This window comes from Polypterus senegalus, chromosome 10 (genome assembly GCF_016835505.1).
Source record: "Polypterus senegalus isolate Bchr_013 chromosome 10, ASM1683550v1, whole genome shotgun sequence".
Classification (NCBI taxonomy): Eukaryota; Metazoa; Chordata; class Cladistia; order Polypteriformes; family Polypteridae; genus Polypterus; species Polypterus senegalus.
This window is the reverse complement of record NC_053163.1, coordinates 36,373,908-36,395,945: the sequence shown is the minus strand read 5'-3', so window position 1 is coordinate 36,395,945 and position 22,038 is coordinate 36,373,908. Positions and strand designations below refer to the sequence as shown.

At 39.8% G+C, this 22,038-nt stretch overlaps 1 protein-coding gene across 1 annotated transcript in view; it reads left to right on the top strand.

Moving 5' to 3' along the window:
- The window catches only part of LOC120537075 (CD9 antigen-like), a 67,435-nt gene extending 46,195 nt beyond the window's left edge, over nt 1-21,240 (top strand). The window contains exons 5-8 of the mRNA XM_039765712.1: nt 5,720-5,821; nt 12,365-12,457; nt 17,264-17,347; nt 20,545-21,240. Of these exons, the coding sequence (XP_039621646.1) occupies nt 5,720-5,821; nt 12,365-12,457; nt 17,264-17,347; nt 20,545-20,652 (387 nt within the window). The 3' untranslated portion in view covers nt 20,653-21,240. The remainder of the gene's footprint in view (nt 1-5,719; nt 5,822-12,364; nt 12,458-17,263; nt 17,348-20,544) is intronic.
- The last annotated feature ends 798 nt before the right edge of the window (nt 21,241-22,038 follow it).

The window sequence follows — 22,038 nt, the reverse complement described above, 5'->3', positions numbered from 1 at the left end:
TACATCTAGCTGGTTAACAATCTGCTTCGGGCATAAACAAAACCATGAAGTCAAACATGTCGCTAAAAATTAATTTTCTACATCCACATTTTTCTGCTAATTCTGGTGTAGTCAGTGATGAACATAGTGAATAGTTTCACAAGGACATTGAAACAATAGAAAAGTGGTTTCAGAGCAAGTGGAATCCATCGATACTGGCAAACTATTGTTAGATAATTAAATGAGAAGCAACAAATGCTGAGTACAAATGAAAATCAGCAGCAAAAAATTTTTAACACAATAGATCTAATGCATCATTAAACCATTAATGCCATCTAATGCATAATTAAGCCATTATCCATCTCCATCCATCATCTTCCGCTTATCCAAGATCGGGTCGTGGGGGCAGAAGCTTGAACAGAGATGCCCAGACTTCCCTCTCCCCGGCCACTTCTTCTAGCCCTTCCGGGGGAATCCCAGGCCAGCCGGGAGACAGTCCCTCCAGCGTGTCCTGGATCTTCCCCGGGGCCTCCTCCCAGTTAGACGTGCTCAGAACACCTCACCAGGGAGTCGTCCAGGAGGCATCCTGATCAGATGTCAGAGCCACCACATCTGAGTCCTCTCAATGCGGAGGAGCAGCAGCTCTACTCTGATCCCTTCCCAGATGACCGAGCTTCTCATCCTGTCTTTAAGGGAAAGCCCAGACACCCTGCGGAGGAAACTCATTTCAGCCGCATGTATTCCTGCTCTCATTCTTTCGGTCACTACCCATAGCTCATGATCATAGGTGAGGATAGGAACATAGATCGACTGGTAAATTGAGAGCGTTGCCTTATGGCAAGACCCAAGATACTTGAAATCCTCCACTTGGGGCAGGATCTCGCTTCCAACCCTGAGAGGGCACTCCACCGATTTCCGGCTGAGGACCATGGTCTTGGATTTGGAGGTGTTGATTCCCATCCCAGCCGGTTCACACTCGGCTGCAAACCGATCCAGAGAGAGCTAAAGATCATGGCCTGATGACGCAAACAGGACAACATCATTTGCAAAAAGCAGTGACCCAATCCTGAGTCCACCAAACCAGACCCCCTCAACGCCCTGGCTGTGCCTAGAAATTCTGTCCATAAAAGTTATGAACAGAATCAGTGACAAAGGGCAGCCCTGACGATGTCTAACTTTCACTGGAAGCGGGTTCGACTTACTGTCGGCAGTGCGGATCAACCTCTGATACCGGTTTTACAGGGACCAAACAGCCCTTATCAGCGGATCCGGTACCCCATACTCTCTGAGTACCCCCCACAGGATTCCCCGATGGACACGGTCGAATGTCTTTTCCAAGTCCACAAACCACATGTAGACTGGTTGGGCAAACTCCCATGCACCATCCAGGACCCTGCTAAGGGTGTAGAGCTGGTCCACTCTTCCGCAACCAGGACGAAAACCACACTGATCCTCCTGAATCCGAGGTTCGACTATCTGACGGTCCCTCCTCTCCAGGACCCCAAAATAGACTTTTCCAGGGAAGCTGAGGACTGTGATCCCTCTGTAGTTGGAACACACCCTCCGGTCCCCCTTCTTAAAGAGGGGGACTACCACCCCGGTCTGCCAATCCAGAGGCATTGTCCCTGATGTCCATGCGATGTTGCAGAGGCGTATCAACCAAGACAGTCCTACAACATCCAGAGTCTTGAGGAACTCCAGGCGTATCTCATCCACCTCCGGGGCCCTGCTACCAAGGAGTTTTTTGACCACCTCGGTGACCTCAGTCCCAGAGATGAGGGAGGCCACTTCCGAATCCCCAGGCTCTGCTTCCTCATTGGAAGGCATGTTAGTGGGATTGAGGAGGTCTTCAAGTAGTCCTCCCACTGACCCACAATGTCCCGAGTCGAAGTCAGCAGCGCACCATCCCCACCATATACAGTGTTGACACTGCACTGCTTCTCCCTCCTGAGACGCCGGATGGTGGACCAGAATCTCCTCAAAGCCATCCGAAAGTCGTTTTCCATGTCCACCTCATACTCCTCCCACACCCGAGTTTTTGCCTCAGCAACCACCGAAGCCGTATTCCACTTGGCTTGCTGGTACCTATTAGCTGCCTCCAGAGTCCCACAAAACAAAAGGGTCCTGTAGGACTCCTTCTTCAGCTTGACCGCATCCCTCACCGCCAGTGTCCACCAACGGGTTCGGGGATTGCCGCCATGACAGGCACCGACCACCTTATGGCCACAGCTCTGGTCAGCCACCTCAACAATAGAGGTACAGAACATGGCCCATTCTGACTCAATGTCCCTCACCTCCCTCTGGACGTGGTCGAAGTTCTGCCGGAGGTGGGAGTTGAAGCTACTTCTGACAGGGGACTCTGTCAGACATTCCCAGCAGACCCACACAACACGTTTGGGCCTACCAGGCCTGACTGGCATCCTCCCCCACCATCAAAGCCTACTCACCACCAGGTGGTGATCAATTGACAGCTCCACCCCTCTCTTCACCTGACTGTCCAAAACATGTGGCCGCAAGTCCGACGACACGACCGCAAAGTCGATCATCGAACTGAGGCCTATGCTTGAACATGGTGTTCATTATGGACAATCCGTGACGAGCACAGAAGTCCAATAACAAATCACTGCTCGGGTTCAGATCGGGGGGGCCGTTCCTCCCAATCATGCCCTTCCAGGTCTCACTGTCATTGCCCACATGAGCATTGACGTCTCCCAGCAGAACGAGGGACTCCCCAGAAGGTATGCCCTCTAGCACCCCCTCCAGGGACTCCAAAAAGGGTGGGTACTCCAAACTGCTGTTTGGCGCATACACACAAACAACAGTTAGGACCCTTCCCCCCACCCAAAGGTGGAGGGAGGCTACCCTCTCGTTCACTGGAGCAAACCCCAATGAACAGGCTCCAAGTCGGGGGGCAATAAGTATGGCGCCTCTCACCATAGCAACTCCACAGTGGTAAAGTCCAGCCCCTCTCAAGGAGATTGGTTCCAGAGTCCAAGCTGTGCGTCAAAGTGAGCCCGACTATATCTAGCCTGAACCTCTCGACCTCTCGCACTAGCTCAGACTCCTTCCCCTTCAGTGAGGTGACATTCCACGTCCCCTTCTTCGGGCTGTGCCTGGCCTGGCCAGGCCTGGCTCTAGAGGGGGGCTCCATTGACCTGTGTCCAGACGAGGGAAAATGCCGTCCAAATTTTTTTTAATGGTCCATTAAGCTATTAAACATCCTAAATTTAATAAAAGTTAATTTCTTGTTTCTCAAAAATTCTCATGTGTTACAGTCGATTTGAAATTATACTTGTGTTTAGCTTGAAGCTATTTATCATTATTGTCAAAAATTTGTCAACTTTTGAAAAATGTGTTGTCCAGAGACTTGTTTGCCAACAAGGTGTTCCAAGCTGAATTTACACTATACAATTTTCCTCCCATCATAGTCTTGGTGGTTGGGAGTTTGTGTGAACCGTTGTAACTACAAAGCCCGCAAATCATCGTGTGACAAGTGTTCCCCTGCTGATACCATTTGCGTGAGGCATGGTGTTAACCTTTTTCCCGACTAGCATGCTCTCTGCTAAAATGTCCGATGAGGTGGAGACGTTCCCTATGTTGCCATGGCAAAGGAAGTATTCTTTTTTATGTGGCCAGCAGTGTTAATACTGGTGTGGAGAAGAGGGCTGCCATAGATATTTCTACTGTTACTGAACCATTGCCTGTCCATTGCATTGGATGTCGTGATTTAGAGTTTCCTTTGAGTTTTCTAGTAAGTGGTCATGCTAATGTGGAATATTGAATAATATATGTGTGCCTGACATTCAGTAAATCTAAAAGTTGGTTCAAATCTTTTAAGGAGTATTACTTCTTCCAACTACTCACTTTAGTAGTTTTGGACCCCACAACATTTTGCTTTGACATTCAACATGCTCTTGGTGACTAACCTTTTCTTATCCAGTTTTCTTGAAGCAAAAAAATTTGATTCTAAATCGCTTTGTGTGCCTGAATTGTTTCACTATCTTATAGTAGAACTCGAAAAACTGGGTAATACTATGTCTTTAACAAGTCCTTTCTGTTGTATCAAAAAGCATGTAGTAATTACAGAGTTTTACGGGCAAGTGTCTCTAAAAGAAGCAGTTTGAAATGCATTTAAAATATTGTTCTCTTTGAGGAATTTGAGCTACGTTGTTATATGAAAATGTACTATGTCAGTGTTCCTTTTTTAAAGAACTATTGGCATCTGCTAGTATATAATAATAGTATTCATGTAAATGGAATGTTGTCTTTGCTGCACCATATGTAATCTTTAGTGCATTTTGGCTTGAACTTGTGTATTTTGTAAAAAGTAAGAACAAGGGAAATAAGAAAGGTTTAGAGCTCCAGCCTATTTATTAAGATGTTTTGCAAAAGACGAATGAAATTAAAAGATGTATCTCCTTCTCTGTGGTGGTCATCATTAATGGCTCCCAGGATTGATTTGCTGATGGCTTTCACCCTGGTTGAGCAGAAGTGGTGGAGTGTGAGGAGCAAATGACATTAAATTTCTTCCAAGCACTGTTCTTCTGTTTTATGGAGTGAAACAGATTGGTTAAACAAGCATTCCACCCTGTTATTACTGTGTAACGCTCTCAAATAACTCTTTGTCAAGAGACTCGTCATTCCTGCATGTGCAACAATGTGTCATGTAAGTGTCATATTGGATTGTCCGGCATCCCATCCTGGAGGAAAGGTAGTCCCATGCCAGGAAGGGATGATGGAGTGGAAGAACAGCAATGGACTGGTGTCCTGGCCACTTTGGAATTTGGTCCCTTGCCAAGAAGGGAGGTCAGAATACTGGAAGGATTAGGGGAGTTAGCATGTTCAAAATGTATGCTCCCTCTGATACGCTATAGGGCAACATCCTTGTGTTGCTGCTCCCATTTTCAAGGCCATGAGACAGGCTGGGAGTTATACTCCCGTGGGACAGCCCTGGTAGGTGTCCTGGAAGCCGCCGAGGGGAGCTGCAGGGATGGATCATCTCTACTTTATGACACTTCTGCTTGACCTAGATGTGTCTCCTCCGGACTTTGTCCAAACACCACAAGTACTTCCAGGGTCTGGCTTAAAAAGGGGGATCGGAGTTGCATGGCAGAGGACAACACTTCATGGAGGAAAAGGAAGTTTGTAGGAAACAAAGAAAGAGGAAGGATTCACTGTTCCTTTGTATAGAGTACTTTGTAAAGGTGCTTGAACAAAATAAAATCATTATATTTGAACACCTGTGTAGGAGTGCCAGGAGAAAGAAAACCACCCTGGTGGCACATTTATAGAAAAAAATGTCTCTGTGAAAAGAGAGAGAGAGAGAGATAATCCACTGGCAGAAAGAAAGGTGCCATAACATGTCATTTGAAAACGCAGGTAGTGCAAGAGAGTGGTGAATACTGTTAAGCATAATGAGCTTGCTTTTTTTTGTATTTTTATATAAAGATGTAATAATTGTATATTTTTATGCCTTGATGTTTGTAACATCCTAGAGTGTAGTATGAAAATGCTCGTTTGTAAGATTACAGCAAACAATGGATGAATTTGAACAATTGAAATTAGAGCTTGATTAACAGGATAATGGCTTTATTTTACCATGTGGTAAAAAATTCTGTGGCATAAACTTTCACCCAACATTTCATTAGCTTATACCCTAGACCTGATTACAAAAATAGTGTGCTTCATAATGCCATGTTATAATAGTACAATTACAAACTTTTTTTTTCCTTATTGACAGGTTGCTGAAAATCTTAGTGAATTTTACTCAGTGGTTTATTTAAAATATTTGAACACCAGAGACCCCAGTCTGGCTATCACTCTCAGCTTATTCCACAATCTGGTAGGTTATATGGATTTGGTATGTTTTCATTTTCAAGCTATAAAAACTTTACATTTAATAATTTTTACATAATAATAATGTATGTAGATGTTGTGACACCCTTCCTCCATTGATACTGTTTGATTCAATAAAGATTATTTCTCAGTATAAGATATTATTTCTGTTTACACACTGTTCAATCCAAAACAATGGTCACCATATTATTTGCTGCTGATTCAAAAAAGTTACTTTAATAGTGTAAAAGGTTTTACCTCTGCCCTGAGCAAGCCTGATGAGTCTGCATGTGAACCTTTGGCCATTTAAATGGAAAACTCAATTTTAATGCCCTTTTCTTGCAGATTTCATAACTAATATATGGAAAGTTTGGACACAATCACTTCCATGAAGAAGTAATAAAAAAAACATAGCTTTAGTGCCACAGTGCAACAGATGGTGTACGGTAAAAACTAATAACAAGACTGTGTGCCAGTCCATTGCAGGGTGCATCATGTATACCCCAATACTTAAAAAATAACTAAATATTTAAATAAATATTTTCGGGTGCTCGATAAAAACATGATTACCTGCAGAAACTCCCACAAAAAGCAAAAGGAGGGGTTCCCATCTGCTGAAGCTATGAGGCATTAGCCCCATGCGATGCCCACTGTACTGCTCAAAAATCAAAATATGTACAGCTTGAAGGAAGATTATAATGAAAATCATAAGCATTTATATTAGCTTCTAACTGGATCAAATGCTATTGGTAAAAGCTAATCCAGACATGCTTTAATAAAAAATTAAGATTAAACATTATTATGCCCTCTCTCCTATTTCTTCAGTACATTTTTTCTTAACATTTACTACAGCTTACATAGTCAGTCTGCTAATAATTGCCTTTCCAGCTTTACACAAATGAGTTTCCAGATTTTGTTTTCCTCGGTTGGAATATCAGATTTCTGGCCAGCTTCTGGGGGAACAAGCAGGGACTGATCAGTACCTCCACCTGGACACTAGATGGCAGCCCCCCTGGGTTTCAGTGGTGTCTCGGATTCCCGCAGGGTTCCATGGGAGATGGAGTTCTCTACAGCCCTGTTAGGATCTGGGGGTGTCACCAGGGGGCGCTGCAGTAGTTCCTCAACCGGAAGTGCAACCGGAAATAGGGCATCAACCACCTGGGGCACTTCTGGGTGGGCAATAAAAGAAACCCACCCAGAAGTCACTCCGGAAGCCAGAATTGGGAGGAAGAAGACAAAGCTTGCCGGATGGAGAGTGGAGAAGAAAAGAGAGTAATAAGAAAAAGAATTATTAGTATTGTGCTTTTGTGCTTGTGGGACTGCGTTGTGCCTGTGGGGAACGGGAAAGGCATTGCCCACAGGCAAAGAAAAAGAAATAAAAACATTTATTTGTTTTTATAAGTGTGCCTGCTGCATCTGTCTATGTCGGGTTAAGCACTGATATAGCGGCATTGTCACAATGGTTAGTCAAAAATTCCACAGCACTCCATATTCTCTACACTGTACAAGGTATGTGAGCAATGTTACTATTGTAGACTTTTCACAGACTTTAAATAATATTTGAAAATCACCTCAAAGGTGTTAAAAGGGAGTATTCTTGGAACATTATGATTTATGCAAATGAACTTTACCTAAAAAAATAATTAAATTCATAATGATTTCTCTTACATAATACAATTGTATATCAGATCCTTACACTTCAAATACACCATAAATTCCTTAAAAAGAAACTTTGCAAGCAAGTCTAAAATAATTTTGAAAACATACAGTGAACAAAGCCATGCACCACAGATTTCCCCTCAGTAGCAGAAAAAGAATACAAAAAACCATGCTTATATTTCAACTTAGAAAATGCTATTTTTTTTGGAAAAAATGCATGAACAATTTTAAATGATAGCTCTTTGACCTAATTTGTAATACAATATCTATCAGAAATTGTCCAAACTAATTTGCAATTTATTTCAGAAAAGTGAGCTATGAGTGGTCTGATTCCTTTTGCTACTACATACCTTTGTAAATCAGGGTTTTCAGTACTTGTTTCTATCAAAACGAAAAGTCAAAAAAGATTAGATGTCAAAGGTAATATGCATGTCACCTTGTCGAAGACCATTCATAGTTTCATATTCTTATTCAAGGAAAACACGAACAACCATCTCACTGAAATAAAGTAGATTGGGTTGCGTGGTGGCTCTGAGGCTAAGGATCTGTGCTGGTATCCCGAAGGTTGCCGGTTTGAATCCTCGTCACTGCCAAAAGAGATATTACTCTGCTGGGCCCTTGAGCAAAGCCCTTAACCTTCAATTGCTCCAGGGGCGCTGTAACCCCAAGGGGTATGCGAAAACTAACAAATTCCTAATACGAGAAATTGTATAAGGTGAAATAAAGATAACGAGAGAGCAGATGTAGTAATAGTAACAGTGGTAGAAAACATAGCAATGGTAGATCTGTTTTAATTTTCACAAGAGGATTGTATTTCATAATTATAATGAGTGGCTATTACCTTTTACATAAAAAGAAGTGTTTTTGTAGATGGTTTACTTTAAAATTTAATAATACTTTGTATATATCATATATGTATGAGACAATCAAATCTCGATAAATAAAGTACATTATATTCATTGCATGAAAAGTTGAGTTTATGTGAATATTTCTGGGGAAGGGGGTCCATAGTTTTCATCAGATTCTTAAAGGGATCAGTGACTCAAAAATTGTTAAGAATTACTGTCCAAGTACCATTCATGTTTTTTTGCCAGAAATATAAGTGAAACTGAATTGCCAGTTCAGTAAGAAGTTAAACTACAAGAAGCCAAGTCATTTGTAACTTGGAAAAAGCAAACACTTAGAAAAACAGTTATACAGTCTTATACATTTTTAGCACTATTTGTTGATGGGATGCTTAATTCCATTATATATTAAGCCATGGAATGAAAGCCCATTTTAAATTTATGAGCTAATATAAGTTTGCAGCTTTCTTTGGCGGGTGGGAAGATGTTCATCATAAACAACCTGGAAGCAAACAACAAATCTTCCATTTACCTCAGAAGGTAATTTTCCTATATTTGCCATGTGGGAAACTGTACATGCCCCCTTTGATCTATCAGTAGTTGAAGACCCACCTAATATGTAGTTTGCACACTGTCATACTATTCTGGTGCAAGTAGCTGCGTCAGAGTCCATGGAAGAAGACTGCTGCAGACGCACCGTGACATAGATTACTGTGCTCAGTAATTCATACAAAAAAAAAAACGGAACCTTCTGCAGCGTTATAAGCATTCACTCTATGGCCTTCGGTCACTTCATTTATTTTACATGTTGTAAAATGCACTAGGCAGGCATATGCTCACTCTATGCAGAATAATGCCAAGGTGAATGTAAGCAAACTGTACTGACACAAAGGGCCATTACAGGTTTACCAGCTGGGGTGGCTCACCCAATTGCCCACTTACAGGAACTTTAAAGGCTCTCCCTTTCTCATCTCTTTTTTCTGTGTTATATAACCATGACTTTTCTTCCTTTGGTTGATAAACCTTCTTCCCCAACTCACCTCTCCTATCATGAAACCCTCTGCCATAAGTGAGGTTTACACAAGAGAAGCTCTACCTTCACTTGAGAGACACCAGTATTATCTTTAGTAGCACCAGGTTTCCATGCACTCATGAACACTATGTAACCCATGAACATCAATGGTCAATGAAACAGTGTCCTTGTAGCCTGCCTGAAGAGGTCTCCACAGACTTTGAGATAGGAGCAGCATGCTACCATGTAACTGGCTTTAGCATGATGACCAGTACCCTCTCCAACTTCAGTTGTAACAGGACAAGGTTCAAACTCACCAGTCCCAAGAAAATTTGAAGCGGTCTAGACCAGGTGGTATTGTGTCCCCAAGTAACCCATCATGACCTGATGCACTTTCTGTTTAGAGGCCTCTGTTGACAGTGCATAATATGCTTCCTTCTTAGTTCCCAGTGTCTGTTTCTTGAAATGGTTTCTGCCTGTTGTTTACCTTCTGCACCCTGTACATTTACTGTACATGCCTTACAACTCATCGGCATTACCTTTCTTCCTGCTTTGGGATGAAGATTAATTTTCCTACGGCCTTGTCCCTTATAGTTGGTGCCTGTACCTTACCTTTGCCTCCCATTCATTCCTAACTAAAACAAGCCAATCACATCTTTCCTGAGTTGCTAAGATGAGCTTTTTTAATAGTAATTTCAGCATGGGATTCCTCTGCACATATCATTCAATTCTTTTATTTTACATTTTTTCTGTGCTTCCACTTTTGAAATAAATACTACAAAATTTAGATTTTTTTTGTACACATTCATTTCATTTTTTTAAGTTCCCTGAATTAAGGATGTTTCTGAATGTTTGGACAATAATTGTGTCATTGGCATGGTTTCCTGTGGATCTATAAACTATTGAAAGGGAGAATGCAATTGGAGTAAATGAACAATTCGATAGATAGATATACTCTATTAATCCCCAAGGGGAAATTCACATACTCCAGCAGCAGCATACTGATAAAAACAATATTAATTAAATAGTGATAAAAATGCAGTGCAAGTTAAAAAATGCAAGGTGGAGAGAGCGAGGCAGGTATAACAGACAATAATCTTGTGTAGTGTTAACGTTTACCTCTCCGGGTGGAATTGAAGAGTCACATAGTGTGGGGGAGGAACAATCTCCTCAGTCTGTCAGTGGAGCAGGACAGTGACAGCAGTCTGTCGCTGAAGCTGCTCCTCTGTCTGGAGATGATATTGTTCAGTGGATGCAGTGGATTCTCCATGATTGACAGGAGCCTGCTCGGTGCCCGTCGCTCTGCCACAGATGTCAAACTGTCCAGCTCCATGCCTACAATAGAGCCTGCCTTCCTTACCAGTTTGTCCAGGCGTGAGGTGTCCCTCTTCTTTATACTGCCTCCCCAGCCCACCACCACGTAGTAGAGGGTGCTCGCCACAACCGTCTGATAGAACATCTGCAGCATCTTATTGCAGATGTTGAAGGATGCCAGCCTTCTAAGGAAGTATAATCGGCTCTGACCTTTCTTACACAGAGCATCAGTATTGGCAGTCCAGTCCAATTTATCATCCAGCTGCACTCCCAGGTATTTATAGATCTGTACTCTCTGCACACAGTCTCCTCTGATGATCACGGGGTCCACGAGGGGCCTGGGCCTCCTAAAATCCACCACCAGCTCTTTGGTTTTGCTGGTGTTCAGTTGTAGGTGGTTTGAGTTGCACCATTTAACAAAGTCTTTGATTAGGTTCCCATACTCCTCCTCCTCCTGCCCACTCCTGATACAGCCCATGATAGCAGTGTCGTCAGCAAACATTTGCACGTGGCAGGACTCCGAGTTGTATTGGGAGTCCGATGTATATAGGCTGAACATAACTGGAGAAAGCACAGTCCCCTGCAGCGCTCCTTTGCTGCTGACCACAATGTCAAACCTGCAGTTCTCAAGACGCACATACTGAGATCTGTCTGTAAGATAGTCCACGATCCATGCCACCAGGTATGAATCTACTCCCTTCTTTGTCAGCTTGTTCCTAAGGAGCAGAGGCTGGATGCTGTTGAAGGCGATAGAGAACTCCAGAAACATAATTCTTACTCCACCACTGCCTCTGTCCAAGTAGGAGAGGGATCGGTGTAGCATGTAGATGATGGGATCTGATTTCAATCATTCCAAGTGTGGATGGTTGAATTAATGACAGGTCAAAAATCACAACAGAGTTGACATCTCAGCTTTTCCTGTTTACTTATAACTGTAAATGAAACATCACTTGATGGTGTGAATACAAACAAAAAAATGTTGCCCTCTGGCATTCTAACAGATAAATGGCTGCCTATCAAGGATTCTTTATAGGTTGTAAGGCTTGAAGGAACTCTGTCTCTTTTGCTGTCTAGTCAGCCAGTGACTCCTCCTTCTGGGTGGCTGGGCTTTTATGGTCCTGGGACCAGAAGAAGTGGAGTCAATTGCCCTCACTGGGCAGTTTCTCAGCACTGTGAAGGCAAAGGAAGATGATGAAGTCATACAGACACTCAGCTTGTGGTTGTATTACATACCTGGGAGGAACCTGGATGGTGACCCTCTCACTCACATGCATGACACAAGCTTGTCACAAATCAACACACAGTAGCTGTAAATATAAAAATAAATGAGAAGGTATTTTTTATGACTATGTATTCCATGTTTAACTTATTATGGTTGGAATGTAAGATTTATTCATAATTTACTTTTTCAATAATGTGAAATTTATAGCTTACTGTATTTTTATTCATAATGTATTTCATATAAAAACAAAAATGCTGAGTTGAACAAATCAAATACAAACCAAGTGAAACCTGCAGATGACACTCAGATAGCTGCCACCCTAGACTAACATACAAAACCAGATCTAGTAAATGCTATCAGTGAGGGCTCCATGTCCCCTATTGATCCCACTTGCTCAAACATGCCTTACAATCTTAGAGTGGAAACAAAATGTTTCCATTCTGCAGAAACACACATATAAATTACAATGTAACTTCCATGACTTTTTTCAATTTACAGTTTGATTGCTGTGGAATTGGCGGGGGTGTTTTGGAACCTTTTGTCCGTGAAACGTGTCCAGAAAAAGGACTGTGGGGCAGCATTAACACAATGGTAAGTACTGTATGTCATTTTTAGATGCATTTGCAAATGAAACAACTCGGCTCCCAGTGAACTGATTTTATTAAAATTTGAACAGTTATTTCTTAAGGAAAGTTATCAGGACAGTTACATTTTCATTGAGATATCTCAACTACGGCACGCTATGCAATTTTTAAAGTTTCATCATCTTCCATTGAAAACCACTGACAAATTTCTGAATTTGTCTTCTTAAAACAGAGAAATATTCTGTGTTACTTCAGCTACAGCTGAAGTGCAATGGCTGAGATTTACAGAGCAAGCAAAATAATGATAATTTTACAACAAAAGTTTGTTGCTGACATATTGCTGGTTAACCAAACCTTAGCCCTGAAATTTGTTTTATTTATTTATTTATTTATTTATATCCTAGCAGTAAAATATCAAGGAAGAGGAAATAGGCTTAAATATATTAAGAGGCAATGCTAAAAATAAATAAATAAATATATTCCAATACTGTAATATTTATTTTTCTGAGCTTATTACCTGTAAAAGAAGCAATAATTTTACAAAAACTACAAGTGATATACAGGGCAGGCATAAAAATTATAAAAAATTTTTATACAATTCTCTCAATAATAATAACTGCAAGAAGTCAATAATTACAGTATAATTACAGTATAAATATATCCATCAGCTGCAATATTAAAAACACCTGCCTAATATTGTGGAGATCCCCTTCATGCCATCAAAATATGAGTGGACTCCACAAGACTTCTAAAGGTTTCCTATGGTATCTGACACCAGGACATTAGCAGCAATTCCTTTTAAGTCCTGTAAGTTGTGAAATGGGACCTCAATGGATCTGACTTGTTTTTCTAGCACATCCCTCAGACGCTTAATTGGAATTAAATCTGGTGAATTTGGAGTCCAAGTTAGTCCCTTGTTCCTTAAACCATTACTAACATTTTTTACAGTGTAGCAGGGTGCATTATGAATGAATGCCAGGACCCAAGGTTCCTGAGCAGAACATTGGCCAGAGCATCATACTGCCTCCACCAGCTTGTCTTCTTCCCATAGTGCATCTTGCTGCCATCTCATCCCCAGGTAAACAAAACACACACATGCAGCCGTCCACATATCGTAAAAGAAACAAGATTCATCAGACCAGACAATGCCACCTTCTTCTATTATTCCATGGTCAAGTTCTGCTGCTCACATGCCCATTGCAGGTGCTTTCAGCGGTGGACAAGGATTAACATGAACACTGTGACTGGTCTGTCACTACATAGGAAGCTACAATGTACTGTGTGTTCTGAAATCTTTCTCTCATGGCCAGCATTCAATTTTTCGGCAATTTTGTACTATAGTAGAGATTGGACTAGATGGGCTAGCCTATGCTCGCCACGTGCATAAATGAGCCATGTGCACTCATGACTCTCTCACAGTTATCCTTTCTTGTACCAGTTTTTGGTAGGTACTAACCACTGAATATCTGGAACGCCTCACAAATTCTGTTGCCTTTGGAGATGCTCTGACCCAGTCATCTAGCTATCACAATCTGGCCCTTGTCAAAGTTGCTCAGATCCTTACCCTTGCCATTTTCTCCTGCTTCCAACATATCACCTTCAAGAACTAACTGTTTACTTGTTGCCTAATATATCCCATCCCTTGCCAGGTTCCACTGTAATGAGATAATCAGTGTTGACCACTTCACCTGTCAATGATTTTAATTTTGTGTCTGATTGGTGTATAGTATGAGTAAAAGACATGCCACATGCAATTGGTAATAACTAATTTTTACCTTAGATTTATTTGTTGACTCTAATTGGACTTCTCTAGCATTGGTAGATAGTGCATCACAGTGTTTTAGTGCTGTTTAACTAAAGACTCTTTTCCTTTTGATTAATTATTGTCATTTTAAAGAGGTCTGTATCTTGAGATTACAATATATACTCTGGATTATGGTTACTAATAAGTATTGCAAGCAATGGGAGGCTAGGCAATTTGAGACTTTATATTTGATAAAGAATATTTTTAAATTAGCACTAAAGTAATTTAGAAGTTAGTGAAGTGTGACTTAAGAACCGTAGTTACATGTTTGCTGAAGTCACTTCATCTCGAGTTCTGTAAAATTACACAGTGGCGTAGGTAAGGAGACCTGGGTTTGCTTCCCGGGCCCTCCCTGCATGGAGTTTGCATGTTCTCTCCGTGTCTGCGTGGGTTTCCTCTGGGTGGTTAGGTGGATTGGCGATTCTAAATTGTCCCTAGTGTGTGCTAGGTGTGTGTGTGTGACCCTGTGTTAGGATATAGCGGGTTGGACAATGACTGACTGACTGACTTTGCCAAACTCCACAAAATGCATTGAAGTCAATAAGGAAGGATGAGCTGAACTAGTTTTGATAATGGCGCAAAGGTATTTCTGAAATTTCAAAGGTCATAAGTGTCCCTGGGGGATAGAGAAAAGTCTTCAAAGGTGCATGACTGATTATTGTGGCCAAATATGCAATCTCAGATGTAAGGCAGCAGTGCTACCAATGTATTGACATACCTCAAACAACAAAAGACTCAAATGAATGCACAAATGGCCACTAGCAATAAATAAATAAAGTTGAGATCATTGCACTCACAGAGTGGGGCACACATTGGGCTTGCCACAAGGTGTCAGCTTGATATTGCCTTGTTCCATTGTCATTCCTCTGGGAACAGGGGGAATGTCTTTTTTGTTTCCCATGAATCTGTACACATGCTTGGAATTTTTTCTTCCATCAAGAAGAAAGAAGTGCTTTGGAAATAGTAATAAGTCTTTAGTTTGTAATGTTTTTTCACAGCGTGTCCTGTGTTTTCTGATGAAAGGAAGGAGACGAGATGACTCCCTTATGGCTTGTTTTGTGATTGTTGCATGTATAATTAACCATTCAGTGCTAAGCTGCCATTGCACAGGGATTAGTGATGTATATAGGGTAGCACTACTCCTAATACTGCAAGTTTTTTGCTTTTATTTTTTTTTCTAACGCATGTGTGATGAATGTCTGCCAGTATTTCTCAACCTTTAAGACTGTGGGACCCATTTGTACCTTTTTAAGTTCACTGATGACCCACATTAAGAAACCAAAAAGCCCTGGCGGTTGAAACAACGGCAAGTGGTAGAAATGAGTACGGTTAGAAATGGAGAAAAATATTGCATATCACTGTCAAGCGCGTTGGTGGACAGGGTTGGGGGAGAGGCTTTGATTTCAGTGTATCTCAGAAGCTGAATCTGCATTTTTTTTCTCATGTGTTTGCAATCCAGCATTTTCCATGTTGGCAATGATCTTGCAGTAGGTATTTATGAAATTTCTGTGCATGGCTGCTACAGCATTGTAATGTCATGGCATCACAAAAGTCCACTGTGCTTGAAACAAATAAATAAAATGGTATTTTAAGATCTTTAAGATTTAAAATGTGCCTTAATTTTACAGAATTTCTAAGTAGGAGAAAGCAAATTTTAGAACAGGACTATGACAACTGAAGGTTAAAGCGTATCATAGATAACCTTTCGATTTCAGATGGAGTCAGTCAAATTAAAATTCAGTCTTTTTGAGGTAAAGAGTGTATTATTATGTATTATGTTCACAGACTTGCCACCTATTGAAAGAACTTCTTTTTCATTCTTAACCAAAGGATAATTATTATTAATCCACTGTTTTACAGAAATTCATTAATGATATAAGTGAAGAAGCAGTATTTAGTTTAAGCAGTAAATAAATTGCCAAGAATCACCAAAGAACTTAATAATTACATCAACGATTATTGTATAAAAGATAACATAGAGAACCAGCTGTTCGGTACAAACTTGTCAAACAACAGTCACCATGTGTTTAGACTGAAAACAAATTCCATTTTATGAAAATGCTGAAGTTTTGTAAGTAAACAACAAAATCTTTAAATTTCTATATAACAGTGTATGTCATTATTATGTACATTACATGTAGCATTGTAAAAGCTGTGCTCAAGACATGACCCATGTGGCCAGGGTGGTCTCCAAGTAAGCCATGAAGATGAAATGCCTTTGAAACTCCCTGTCACTGAAGCAAAAATTGTGGTCACACCCTCTAATAACTGAGTCCTGTACTAACACTACTTTCATTTTTAAGGGGAACTTGGCTTGGACATGCCCTTAATCACTGCCTTCTACCTTAGAGTCACATCTACCTGCATAAGGTTGTGTAGATGGATGGAAATCTGTAACTCTGGATTACATGGCCCCAGATATTATTAACTTGCATTTATGGTTGATTGTGACCCACCAGATGCTGGCCTTCTAGAAGCAAGCTTCTAAGAAGTCTAAAATGCAGCAACACTGGAATTGTATTGACTTCAATTTTCATTGTTTTGTTTGGATGAAGCGCATACACTGGGGGCAATAAGTATTTGATACCCTGCTGAATTTGTAAGTTTGCTCACTTACAAAGAAATAAACAGTCTCTAATTTTTTATGGTAGTTTCATTTTAATGGAGAGAGACAGAATATCAACAAAAAAATCCAGAAAAAAAAAAACACATTACATAAAGTTATAAATTGATGTGCATGTCATTGAGAGAAATAAGTATTTGTTCCCCTACAACCCAGCCAGAATTCTGGCACCCTTTCTTTAAGGTTTCCCATTTTCCCAAAATATTAGAAATATTTTGCCCTAACTCTATCTGTGTCATGTCTACATGTAACTGTGAGAGTAAGCAGACGTGAGGGGCTGTTAGCACTTTAGACAAACAAAAAAAAAAAACACACTCAGGTTATGATAACAGAAGTTCTGCTACAGTTGATTAACATTCACCAAATACTTTTGTTTTTTTTCACAGCCTTGTCCCTCTATCATTCTGAACACAGTTAACCCTTATATAGGAACCATACTTATCATCTTCCTGGTAATGGGTGGATTCATGGTAAGAAAATTTTAAAATCTTGCTTCCAGCAACATGGACTGTACTTAGTGAAAGAGGTCATCTTTATGAAAGGTTTGACAGTGTTAGATGTATTTTTTATTAAACAGCCTTAAAGAAAACTTGCATGTTTTTATAGCAGCACTGATGTACAAATTATATTTATGAATGTAACATTCAATGTTGTAGAAAACAGTAAATCAAAATACTTTCTGTCATATGAATTGTTTAAAGTATTGTTGAAGATTATGAGAACTTTACATTAGTAAATATGTGGAAAACATTTTAAACAACTATAGCCAAAGCTTAGTGTAATGAGGGCAGTAGCATAGAATTTCAATCTCGTTGTAAGATTAAGGTAACATTGACATTTTTTCCTAATAACACAACAGACCAAGACTTGAAAAGATTTATAAAGTAGGAAATCAACTATTTTCTGAAATTTCAGTATGCTAAGAGTTTTTGGATATTCTTTGGATTTTTGCTAGCACAGAATAATAAATCTAGTTAAACAGCAGCTCTTCAGGGACTTGTCACAGAATGTTTACACATAATGTAATTAGAAATATTCATTAAGTTAGTAAGACATTATATGATATAAAACTAGACTTGTAGGCAACCCTTAAACCAGACACAGAAAAAATGCCCAAAAAGTTAACTGTTTATAAACCTTGACAGGCTAACCTGAGCACTAACGACATCCCTGTAATTATATTTATTATGCCCACATAAAGTGGCCACTGTTGTACCACTGAAAATAGTCTCATCTGAGCACCTATGAACATTAATAACAATGGCACTTTCCTTGTGTAAAGTGGTTGCAGTGTTAGTGTTGGTGCTGTGCAGTGAAAAGACCAGGGTTTGCTTCCTGGGTCCTCCCTGTGTAGAATTTTCATGTTCTCCATGTGTCTGTTTGGGTTTCCTCCAGCTGCTTCAGTTTCCTCCCATTGTTCAGAGACAAACAGGTTAGGTGAATTGGCAACGCTAGATTGGCCCTAGTGTGTGTTAATGTATCTGTGTGTGTGTTTGCTGTGTGATGGACTGGTGCCTCGTTTAGTGTTTATTCCTGCCTTGCCTACTATTCTCCCTGGGAAAGGCTGTTGCTTTCTCATCCCCTCAGCTTAGGCTTCTCCCAGAAGTTACTCATGTGATGTTGGACTTGCCTGCCTTTGAAACACTTCGGATTAAGATCCGGAACATTTCAATAAGATAAAGAATGGCACCCTTCACTATGGGTATTGTATATACAGGGAAAATATGTGGTTTGAAAGTTCCTCTAAAATCAAAGTTGAAACTAAGAACTCTGTGCAATTGTGTTCTGAGCTATGAATAAAATAACCTATGTAATAAATTATACTGTGATAGCAGATACCCAGGCTAAAGCAAAGTAAAATAAAGAATACTAGAGCGCTTTACCCCTTGCTCACTTCGCTTGCCAACCCACAGGCCTGTGCCACACGCTAGCCTCTTTGAGGTTCTGCCGCTCACGTATGGGGAATGCAGATGTACAATTTAAACAGATCAGCAAGTAATTAAACATATTAAAAAAAATAGTAAAACGTAATAATTTGAAAGTAAATTATGTTTTACGTTGTTTTCCATTGCATTATATGATTTTGTTCTGTTTGGCTTTGAAATTAACTCGCAATTTTTTTTAAAACTAACACTTTTACTGTACAACTTCAGTAAAAACTGTTTTTAAAATTAATTTCTCATTAATATCACATAGAATTTTGATTCTGTGTTTGGACTTACATTGTGACAACGCAGCGTACAACTGCCTGTGAGAGTAATTCGTTTCTTTCTCTCTAATAAATAAGTTTTAGTAAATAAGTTTTTCGAATGTTTGGCTCTGTGATTTGTTAATTGTCTTTGCAAAAGCTATTCTAACGGTAAACGGTTAACGTTTTAATACGAATGGCATATCAAGATCTTCTTTGTTGTCTAGCGTTATCCAGGGAAGATGTACTACATTGCTTTTTTTGGATATATCCTTCTTTCAACAGTAATTTGGGCGGTGAAAGACCGGACGGAATTAATGGTTGTAGTTATTCTTCGGGATATTGTAAGCTGATGTTTTCATCTTCTGCATGATCACCACCAACTGGTTAAATGCATATCAATAATATATACTGAAACAATTTGCCATGTAAATGATTGACAATTTTCTCGTTAATTCGTTTGACATCATAGTTTCTCGGTGCTAGGATTGCCCATATACTCATTTCTTCTGATGCTATCCCTTCGGGATGAAATTCATCAATAAGATTTGGACATAATACATCTTCTTTAATTGGGAACTTAAAATGATGAAAACGTAAACATTTACTGTATAAGAGCTGAGAGAGGAGGAACTGTGTTTGTCAAAAGCATTCACACGAATGAGAGGTGAGAGGACTGTGCGTGTGTTTGAATGAGAGGAAGGCGTGACTTGAAAAAATCTCATGGCCAAAGTCTTGTGAAAAAATCTCTTGAAAAGAGTCTCATCACAGGATTTTTTTATATAATAGAGATATTTCTCTCATTTTTTTGACCAAGCCACCTTAAGTGAGTGGCTAGTGCCTGTGCTGCACTATCTTTGGGTGTCTTATTGGCTTGCCATGACTGGCAACGTTCCCTTTATAAGTATTTTGAAAGTGAAACTGTTCCTGTTTTTCTAGCTCATTTGTTTTTCTTAGCCTGTGCACTACTTTATTTTTTCTAAGCTTTGTCCTTTCCAAGAAGATGGTCTAGGACTACTCCCCCCACCATACCTGCCTGTATTCATTTTGATTGACCTTACTTTTGTGCATATAAAAAAATGTACCTTTATAAGGAGGGTAATGTACATATACAGTACAATATATACTATCTGCTGCATAATGTTCTTGTGTCATTAGCCTCCCTTTGATATGGTAAGCCTTTTAACCATCCCAAGTGATATCTAACCCTTAGTCCCCTTTGAAGGTCTGGAAAAGTGGTTCTGTGAAAAGGAGAGAAGGAGTAACAGGCTGAATAGCCTACTTTCACCTTTAAGATGTGGATTTTGTAAGAGGTATAGAAATCTAGAAATCTAAATTCAGGAACTCACATTCACAAAATCTCAAATAAAGATGACAAAAAAAGCTTAATGCAGTCCAGAAGCAGGAAGAATCTAGAACTTGTCCTCATTGATTCATACCTTGGGTTCCACTGATTAACCTTTTTCTTTGCTCCTGCAGGTGATGACAGGTATCTTCAATGGCATACTACACACGGAAATTAAAAAAGACAAGAATCAAGCATCCCAAGAGGCCTTGCCACTGCATATGCACATGTACACATTTTAAAGACTGCCATTTCATACTTCTTTTTTGTCATCAACCTACATTTGATTATATTGCAGTCTCTCTTCTCTTCTGTTTGAAATTGTTATGGCTGCAGGAGAAGAAGTTGTAGTGGTGTACCATTATTGACACACGAGGACAGGTTTTTTGCGCTGTACAGGCAGCAGTCCTTGATTTGTTCTGCTTAGCTAGATGCCAATATCCAAGCATAGTTTTATTATAAAAGGGATACTTGCAGCTTTCTTTTAGACCATTTATATTTCATTTAGGCTGCTTCCTTCTCTTTAGTGATACATTTTAGCACATCAGACTTTGTGAGATTATATAAATATTACATAGGACATCTTTAACAAGGTAAATCAACAAACATTCAACATCTACAGCATCAAAACATTCTAATAAAGGAGCACATTGACTCCATCTGAAAACTGATCTTTCTGTCCATTAGAGTGCATTGTTGTGGGCAGCTGTCACTGAGAGTTATTCAGAGGTTTGTAGTCCTTGTTTTTTTGGCATATATTTATAAATTATAAAGACAACATTTGTTTATGTGGTTGTAAAACAATTTATTAAAGGTTTTCTTAAAGTGTGGAAATTTTTTACATTTATTGATTTATTTGTAAATCCATCATACTATGTACTACAAACAGGATTAGAGCCCCACTACTTTAAGATCACCACAGATGTTTCAACAAACATAATTTTCTTCTATTAGTAAAAAACTTGGACTGGAGAAAAAGTGTGTGAAAGTGAGAAACAAGGAAGGCAAAGAATTTCTGTATTTGAGATAAATGTGTCCACAAATAACTGATGCCAAGTGTAAAGAAGTCACTTTTAATGGACCACAAATCAGATACATCGAAAAATAACAAGCAATTTCAAGATCTTCTAGTGGGGCCTGAGGAAATGTTATGGAAGGCATTTATGGATGTTGTTGAGGATATTCTTGCAAACTCCAGAGCACCAAACTTCATCCAGCTGATCGACAACCTGCTTCAAGCATGCAAAACCTTTTTTGCATTCACACCTAAACATCTTTCCTGCTAATATTGGTGCAATCAGTGGTGAACACAGTGGAAGATTTACCAGGACATTGCAATGATGGAAAAGCAGTATCAGGATAACTGGTATCCATGGAAAAACAATCAGAAGCAGAGTACAAGTGAAAATCAGCAGCAAAACATTTTGACTTTAGTTGAATTACGGCAATGTGTCAGCATCATTAAGAGATTAAACACACTAAATTCTATAATTCTATGCACTGTCACATGTATGCACATGGGAAACACCTTAAGTGCTTGTGTGAATGTCATTCTCCGTTATAACATGAGGTAGCACTGTCTAACAATCTCTCTTTTCCTCCCACTGCAGAAAGGAAGATTGACACCA